The sequence below is a fragment of the Lactuca serriola genome, chromosome 4 (assembly GCF_051521515.1).
Source record: "Lactuca serriola cultivar US96UC23 chromosome 4, Lser_US96UC23_V15, whole genome shotgun sequence".
NCBI lineage: Eukaryota > Viridiplantae > Streptophyta > Magnoliopsida > Asterales > Asteraceae > Lactuca > Lactuca serriola.
Genome location: NC_136411.1, coordinates 58,802,368 through 58,811,456, shown reverse-complemented (window position 1 = coordinate 58,811,456; position 9,089 = coordinate 58,802,368). Strand labels below are relative to the sequence as shown.

Here is a 9,089-nt window from a genome sequence, read left to right as displayed (position 1 = left end):
TTATCATCTCATACATAGAGAAAGGGTTGGAAAAAAATTACCTTTAGACCAAAATGGCTTGGAAAATCTCGATGGAAGCCCCACAAAACGAAAGCACTCACATCGCTTTTTATGATCGTTACGCGCACACACTTAAATCATCTCAAACTTTTCTCTCATGAATTTATTGCTGATAGTAAGTAGACCAGACGTTCGTTGATTTTTTCAAAAGTATTACTGATTCTTCATGCATGTCTTCAATACCCACTTTCCTGCATGGTTCCCACCGTAATAATTGAGGAATTATTAGAGTTATATTTTTAATGATAAAGATACCGACCACCTATTTGATGTTATGACTCAGTGAATACCAGAAGTAGAATTGGTGTATTTATAGGCATTACACGAATAGTTTTTTGTTTATTTTTTTTTCCATAATTCCTTGGTTAATTTGATGTCGATTCTCGATTGTAGTTTGAGACTTTTGGTTACTCTTACACTCATCTCATCTACAGTTTTGTTCTTTGAAGGAACCGGTATTCAAGCACAAGTCGGTTCTCTTCCTCAATATGAAGGCAAGTTCTTTTGTATGGTGTTTCTGTTTTTTAAAGTCCATGCAATTCGACTAGTTTTTGTGTGTGAAGAAAAATCTACTAGACATATAATATGCCAATCATAGTTTTCACTTTAATAAGTTCAAAATGGATGAACCATGTAGCATCACATAAGTACAAACACTTCATACTTTCAAACGAACGCAAAACATTAAGAAACCATGCACATATGTTGTTTTTGATGTCCGATATTTTATTTTTATTTTTGGAGTTTAATTTGTGTGAACAATATTTGATGTTATCTTGCAGTAAATGCTCTTCGTGAAATAGCGGACCAATTGGGTAAAAGGGATTGGGATTTTAGCCTAAACCCATGCCATGGAAATCAAAATTGGTCAACACCAATAATCAATACAGAAATGCCTGTTTATAACAACTCTATTAACTGTAACTGCTCCTTTCCAGGCAATGTTTGTCACGTAGAGTCCTTGTAAGTTGTATTGTTTCATTTTTGTATTTACTCTACAAAATTAACAATCCCTGCCAAATTGTAAACCTCCAAAATTAACACTTTTTCGTGTTATTTTCTTTTTGTCCCTTGGACTTGTGGACTAAGAGTTCAAAATGAGATATTCATAGAGGCTTATAATATAATTTCCCTAGAGAGGTATAACTGGAATATTTTGTCATATAATTTAAGAGTTGCAACTTTGCTTTATGATCTGAACAGACGTCTCAAGGGGCAGGATCTTGACGGTGTTCTTCCACGATCCCTGGCAAAGTTACCTTACATCAAGATCATGTAAGCCAAAGGCTTGTGTTTATACCTCTATCCAAATTTAAAAATTAAAAATAAAATAATGATTTAGATATATACCATGGTTTAAGGCATCATTATTTATGTCGGTGATTGTATCTTGCAGTGATCTGGCTCGTAATTATCTAAGTGGCACCATACCACGTGAATGGGCTTCAATGACCACACTGGAGTACTTGTCAGCTCTCTCTCTCTCTCTCTCTCTCTCCAGTTTATATTTGTGATTTTCAGAACTTTCTAAATGGAAGCAACTGTGTCCTAGGTCTGTTTTTGTGAATAATTTGTCCGGAGGAATTCCAACATATTTGGGCAACATAACATCACTGGTATATCTGTACGTTCTCTCACTCACATTTCTATTCTTGCTCTATCTCTCTCTCACACACACACACACTCACTCTTAAGATAGTACTTGGATAAGTTGTTGTGATCAATAATGGCAACTGTCCATTAGGAGGATCTTAAGGAAGAATTTTATATATATATATATATATATATATATATATATATATATATATATATATATATATATATATATATATATATATATATATATATATATATATATATATGGGGTCTAGAATTTCACATAAGTTATACAAATGCTTTTTTGTTTGATGGATAAATAAATACCAGGAGTCTGGAGGGTAACATGTTCTCTGGAAGTGTTCCACCTGAGCTTGGAAAACTAGAAAATTTAGCAACCCTGTAAGCCTTCTTTGTACTGCATATTTACTTCAACTTTTCATAATTATACATAATGCCGTTATTGATATAATATCTCTCTATAATGGTTTGTTTTCAAATTAATTTTGTAGAATCCTTAATGCAAATAATCTTTCTGGTGAGTTGCCAATGGAACTCAATAACTTGAGCAACTTGAAAGAACTGTAGGCACACTCCATCCTTCCAATTTCCAAACTAATGTTTTAAATAGCTTGATTTTTCTAGCCATTGATCATATGTTGTTTCTTTTCTCGCATAATTTTCTAAAGTAGTATTACTACTTCTCACACTTTTTCAGCCGTTTAAGTAGCAACAATTTCACTGGAAAAATCCCAAACCTTGAGAGCTGGAGTCAGCTTGAGGAACTGTAAGTCTGTGGTCATCAGTACTGATCAATCATTGTAAGTCTATTCCTTCTTTTTGCTTCCTATCGTTTCCATCTTCTGTCCTCAGAGAGATCCATGCTAGTGGCCTAGAAGGACCAATACCTGAAAGTGTTTCCTTCTTGAGCAATTTAATAGAACTGTAAGTTCAAAATATTCTCCCTTGATCATGATTTTCACTTCTTTCTATTAATTCATGCTGTAAGTTCTAAACTACATGCCTTTATGTAATCTCTGTGCAGACGGATTTCTGATTTAAGTGGAGAAGGCTTAAAGTTTCCAGATCTGAGTAGGTTGACAAACATGAAAACATTGTAAGTGTTGGTAGAATTTATAAAACTAGTAACAAGTTCTATAATTTTAAAACTTGTATGTTCAAGAATTTTGGTGGATGTTTCAGGATGTTGAGAAGCTGTAATATAACAGGGAAAATTCCTGATTATATATCAAATATATCCAATTTGAAGCATTTGTAAGAGTTCCCCGTCTTCCAATTTTGTTTCAGCACATAATTTGTATCCTTTGTGTTTCTACGCTATGATCTTCTTTAGAATTTGTTTATATTTCCTGAAGTATTACCTTTATGTATATTTATATACTTACACAGAGATCTCAGTTTCAACAATCTGAATGGTGAAATACCAGACCTAAGTGGACTAAAAAGTATGGAAAAAATGTAAGAAAGATATCGGTTTACTTTATCGTCCATGTATGATTTGCTTCAACCAAATATCAAAATTATTATTGTTCATGATTACAGAATCATCTATATTTGCAGCAATAATCAAATCGGAAGTATATTTCAATAAAAGAAAACATATTCATAGTGTTCTTTACCATAGGAAAAATGAAATAAATAAAGGATACTGCTGTAAATAGTAACAACGTTATTTGGTGAAATGACTAGATATCTAACTGGTAACTCCCTGAACGGAAGTGTTCCTACATGGATGATCACCAATAAAGATGTTGATCTGTATGTTTTTTCAAGCCTCATTTCAGCATTACTTTGTATATGGCATTGGTAATCATAAAGCTCAACATGCTCTTGTTTATATATAATGCAGTTCAATAGATCTTTCCTATAACAACTTTAGAGAAAATACTGTGCCATCAGGTTGTGATAGATCACTGTAAGTTTTCAGTTCTCGAATGCTCTTTTCATGTGAACATAAAAAGTTAAAAACTGAAGTTAAAAATTTTAATTCTTTCATTTATCAGGAACTTATACAGAAGCTACTCTACTGGGAATAATTCGTAAGTTTAATTATATATACCCTGCTACCATTCTTCAAAAATAAATGCAACTTTTATGTAATAAGAGAGACACCAATTAAGTTTCTCATGTTTGATTTTGTGTAGAGAGCTTGCAAAGTGCCTTCGTCCTTGCATCCAGAGTACTGAGCAACATTGTTAATTTCCAGTACCATTGTGTTTCCATAATATTAAAAACAAATTTATCAGCTTATCCCTTTAATGTTTCTCCAGACATATCTTCAGTTCATATCAATTGTGGTGGGCCAAGAGTTACCATTGGAAAAAAGACTTATGAAGCAGATGAAGATCCAGGTGGACCTGCAATTTTTGTTCCTTCAAACGAAAATTATTGGGGATATAGCAGCACAGGAAGTATATGGAAAGTTAAGGACAACCTTATTAAACGTATCACAACTAATTTAACTCTACTCACTATGAAAGACGTTAAGCTTTACACAAATGCTCGCAAGTCTCTATTGTCTCTTACTTACTTCCGGCGTTGCTTACAAAATGGCAAATATACAGTTAAACTACATTTTGCAGAGATAGTTTTCAGAGATAATAGATCTTACCATAGTCTTGGAAGACGTGCTTTTGATATTTATGTCCAGGTTGAAAATTCTTCTTATGTAAACGAAAAGGATTACTCAAGTAAACAACAGCTAGGCATGTGTTAATTTGTTTGCATTTTAAGTTTATTTTTTACTTTTTTGCAGGGCGTAAATCAGTGGAAGAATTTTGATATTAAGAATGAAGCTGGTGGAGTCGATAAGCCCATAATAAAGATAATAAAAAACGTATCTGTAACTAATGGAACATTAGAAATCCGGTTCCACTATGCAGGGAAAGGTACAACAGCCACCCCTCAGAAGGGAGATTTTGGCCCTCTGATATCTGCCATATCAATGGAGTCCGGTATGCTTAATTAATTATTATCCACATGTTTTACAAACTTTACTTTTCATCGCAAACAATCACTATGTAAATGATTTTCATTTCTCTTCTATTGATCTATTTATAAAATCTGCTTAGATGACTTACTAATATATTTCTTTCTATAGAGCCCAAGGCTCCAACTCATGGTAAAATATTTGCATATGCTGCTGGAGTGGTGGCTGTAGTGTTGTGCCTCAGTCTCATAGTTCTTGGCATCGCATGGAAGAGGGGTTATGTATGGGACAAAAATTCAAGAGAAAAAGGTGTTTGATTTACTACTCAATTTAAAAAATAAAAAATAAAAAACTATTTCATAGAATATATTGCGGCACCCATCACCCAAAATAGGCAGTGATGTTCAATGGACATAGTAACTAAACTAATACTTCTTTATGGTTTGTGAAATTTTTAGTGTATTCCACATCTGTGCAACACAGTCCAATATGTTGGAGATAAGGATAACATTAGGAATTTAAATAAAGAGATAGAACAAGAAGGATATTAAAACACAATCCTTTTATCAATATATATCCGATCGTACAATACCTCTTTTGGTTTACGTACACACATATATATATATAATAAATACAGGAACCGTTGTGACTTTTCACTCACACCGATTCGGAAGGGGCATAACTGTGATTAGCTAGCATTAACTGCCACTATTATCTATCTAGAAATAATCGTAATATTAATAACAATATTTAAGCCTAGTTTAATAATTAAACACTTTTGTAGAGTTAATATGAGACTCCACATATATCTTACATAGAAATGCATATATGTGATTGGTAAAAATTCCTTTCCCTGCAGATCTAAGAGGATTGGATTTGCAGATGGGTGTATTTACATATAGACAAATCAAGGCTGCCACTGAAAATTTTGCTGATTCAAATAAACTTGGCGAGGGTGGTTTTGGATCCGTTTACAAGGTGACATTGTTAAGACATTAAATTTCATTTTTTACAATCCACATTCTAAACTATACCAACTTCATCAATGTAAAAAATAAAAGATGAAAGATGAAAGAAAAGAAGAATCAATTAATTAAGGTGTCACTGCTAAGAGCCTAAACCTCAAATTTATGAATTGCAGGGTACACTATTAGATGGAACTCTAATCGCTGTGAAGCAACTCTCTTCCAAATCAAAACAAGGAAACCGTGAATTTGTGAATGAAATAGGCATGATAATGGGTATACAACACCCTAATGTTGTAAGGCTACATGGGTTTTGTGTGGAACGAAAGCAACTACTGCTTGTTTATGAGTACATGGAGAATAATTCTCTAGCACATGCTCTATTTGGTATTCTCCTTTTCTTCTACTTCGTGAGTGGTAACTCCCTCCACCCCCATAAGAACTTTGAAGCCTATATATATTTGACTTTGTGGATTAAAAAATATCTGATCATTAGTCAAATTTCTTAAATAGTATTCAACATGCAATGACCAAAAAACCAACATCATCAATAATATAGTGATCACAAATGAAACATATAAGTAGCTATAATGTGAACAGTTTTGAAAGAATTAAGGTAATGTTACAACATACATGTAACATCTGAAATGAAAACTGTGGCATCTTTTCATTCCACAAAGATTCGGTTCTCCATTGATAACTGTTTTCTTTATTTAAAATGCTTTTATAAATTCTCAGAGCAGTATAACTATAAGTTGGAAATTGAGTGGCCTACAAGACAAAGAATTTGTGTGGGCATTGCAAAAGGCCTGGCTTTCCTGCATGAGGAGTCGGTGTTAAGAATGGTTCATAGGGATATAAAGGCGACAAATATTCTCCTAGATGCTGACCTTACTCCAAAGATCTCAGATTTTGGTTTAGCAAGGCTTCATGAAGAAGAGAACACTCACATCATGACTAGAGTTGCTGGAACTATGTGAGCAATACTCTCACTGTCTTTTCTAATAATATTATGTTTCTTTTATTAATTACTTTTAGTTTTCTTTTATTCAATTTGCTTTTGGTATCTTCAGAGGGTACATGGCACCAGAATATGTATTATATGGATACTTAACCTACAAAGCAGATGTATACAGTTTCGGGGTTCTTGCACTTGAAATTGTTACTGGAAAAAACAATATGAAATATAAGCCACACGATGATTGCTTTTGTCTTCTTGACTGGGTACAACTTATTTCTTAAAAAACACAGTTTGATCCTTCACCAGATTCCTAACCCATTCACTGATTTATGATCATATATGTGTTTGTCTTTTCTAAGGCTGTTGTTCTGAAGCAAAAAGGGAGTTTGATAGACTTGGTGGACCCACGATTGGGTTCTGAATTCAAAAAAAAAGAGGCATTGAGAATGATCGAAATTGCTCTATTATGCACTAATGAGTCCCCAGTTCTTAGGCCTGTCATGTCTGAAGTAGTTAATATGTTGGAGGGCCATACCAAAATCGAGGAAATAAATGTGAATGTGAACACATCTGAAGAAGAGAACAGGTTTCAGGCACTTGGGGGGAAGCTTGAAAGAATGCAGTCACATGAGTTTGAGCGGCCAGATATTTCTATTAATCCAGCATCTTCCAGCTCAAATGACCTCTATCCCAACAGTCAAATTTCTCAAAAATGTTGACTCATATTTGCATAAGCACTACTTCCTTGATATCCTTTTGTAATAGCCATATGTAATATCTGTTTTCTAACAATTAATTGTAGTATATTTATATAATTCAGTGGAACCTTTTTGAAGATATTTTCTATAATAAACTACTATTTCTTACCGGTTATGTAATATGCAAACTGTATGTTACATGAATTAGTATAATATATGGCTTATACATGTTGATATTTTTATGGAATCTAGTCAAAAAATGCAAGCAGATATTAGTTTGGATATATCATTATTCAGTTGAGGTGCTAAGATAGATAATTTAACATTATACCAGTATCTCCTCTTAGGCAGCAAGTCTCCAACACATCAATATTTATATCTCTATCTTTATATCTTTATCTTTTCTTTATTTTTATATACTATCTTTATCTATATCTATCTTTGTTTTTATCTTTACATCTTTATAATAGAGGTTATCTAAATCAATATGGTTCGAAAATGTTGGGGTTGGGAAGACAAGAATGTTATTGAAATCAATATAAATTTTGTATCTGTTTATAGGATCGTATGATCACTTTCTGAATATGATATTTCGACCTTATGTCTGGGTTACATGAAAACAAAATTATGGGGATAATTCTTCAAGAAACAGGTTTGTATCAAGACACTGATATGAGACCATGAACTAGGGTTTTATAGAATTTGAATTCTTATTATGACCAAAAATAAAATCAATGAGCATTAAATGCTAATTTTATTTTATAAATAAGGGATGACAGTTTCTAGATAATTATCAAGAAATATTATCCGACAATATATTTTCCATAATAAAATCAAAACTTGAACTTTATTAGTAATTTGTAATTTTTATTATCTTGAACCATATATTTATTTGAGGCTCGTAGCTCTTCAACATATACTACTTAATCAACTTTGAAGTACGAAGAACAATTTCACAATAGTGAATTTTTAGTACAAATTTTTTCCCCGTAGTTAACAACATTTCGTAGTATGATTTTTTAAAATGACAATTTTTAGGTATTTCATAGTGATCCCTGGGCAGTTTAAATTAGTCGATATATAAGGAATTTTCTTAATTTTGAATTAACTTATAAAAATTCTTTCAATATGAGTTATTATTGTTATTAATTTCCCTAGAAGTTAATAACTAAATATAAATTAGATTAATTAAAAAAATTGATTACATGAATGTGTTAAACAAATTAATGAAAGTGGTTTATATATATATTCGAGTTGTTTTTTTAACCCTAACTAAGGCATCCATACTAAATTTAATTTTATAAAGTTTAATGAATTGACAAATCGACATTTTATTTATTATACAACTTTACAGTTTACTTCTTCTAATGTACCGAACTTTATAAAGTTCATTGGAACATATTTAAAAACAATGTTTTTTTTTTCTCGATAGCCATCCAAAAAAATTTAGTTTAATCCTATCAACTACACATTACCTTATTCTATCATTCAATTTAAGGATGTTCATTTGGATGAATCGGTTTGACCTGATCCGATCAAGTGAATTCAAATGGATTTTGGTTTTTAAAATGAGATCCAAATAGTTTAAACTAAATTCAAATTCGATCAAATCCAACCAAATAATAATTCGGTTGAATCGGTTTTTATAATTCAGTTTTCAAGAATCAATACATTTTAATAAATATATAATTTTAGTATTAACCCACTTTATAATAGAAACTAAAGAAAATTATTTAATTAGTTGTGAATTAAAATTTACAAAACACTTAGGCTATTCGGTGTGGGCAACGCCCCCCCCCCCCCCCCCCCCCGTGTTTTTCTGACGTGGACAAGCTAGTAACGGCGTTACGAGTATGGAA

At 32.2% G+C, this 9,089-nt stretch overlaps 1 protein-coding gene across 2 annotated transcripts; it reads left to right on the top strand.

The window, feature by feature from the left end:
- The first annotated feature begins 345 nt into the window (after positions 1–345).
- LOC145101665 (putative leucine-rich repeat receptor-like serine/threonine-protein kinase At3g14840) lies at positions 346–7,432 on the top strand. Of its 2 annotated transcripts, XM_079038913.1 has the most exons (24): positions 349–554; positions 843–1,023; positions 1,264–1,335; positions 1,457–1,528; positions 1,613–1,684; positions 1,987–2,058; positions 2,169–2,240; positions 2,375–2,443; positions 2,530–2,601; positions 2,702–2,773; positions 2,860–2,931; positions 3,067–3,135; positions 3,367–3,435; positions 3,527–3,592; positions 3,681–3,716; positions 3,822–3,856; positions 3,948–4,327; positions 4,433–4,631; positions 4,778–4,915; positions 5,466–5,584; positions 5,748–5,958; positions 6,310–6,547; positions 6,645–6,795; positions 6,892–7,432. In XM_079038913.1, the coding sequence occupies exons 1-24, from the start codon at positions 434–436 to the stop codon at positions 7,249–7,251; spliced, it is 3,018 nt and encodes a 1,005-aa protein (XP_078895039.1). In that variant the 5' UTR covers positions 349–433; the 3' UTR covers positions 7,252–7,432. The 2 variants fall into 2 exon arrangements, with proteins under 2 accessions (XP_078895040.1, XP_078895039.1); XM_079038914.1 differs by lacking the exons at positions 6,645–6,795; positions 6,892–7,432 and having other exon boundaries at positions 346–554; positions 5,748–5,981; positions 6,310–6,542.
- Positions 7,433–9,089: the final 1,657 nt, after the last annotated feature.

Excerpts from the sequence above, each read along its gene's own strand:
- LOC145101665 (XM_079038913.1), top strand. The coding sequence starts at position 434 with ATGTCGATTCTCGATTGTAGTTTGAGACTTTTGGTTACTCTTACACTC. Across the intron at positions 2,059-2,168 it reads CTAGAAAATTTAGCAACCCT|AATCCTTAATGCAAATAATC; the intron begins GTAAGCCTTCTT and ends TTAATTTTGTAG. Across the intron at positions 2,602-2,701 it reads TTGAGCAATTTAATAGAACT|ACGGATTTCTGATTTAAGTG; the intron begins GTAAGTTCAAAA and ends ATCTCTGTGCAG.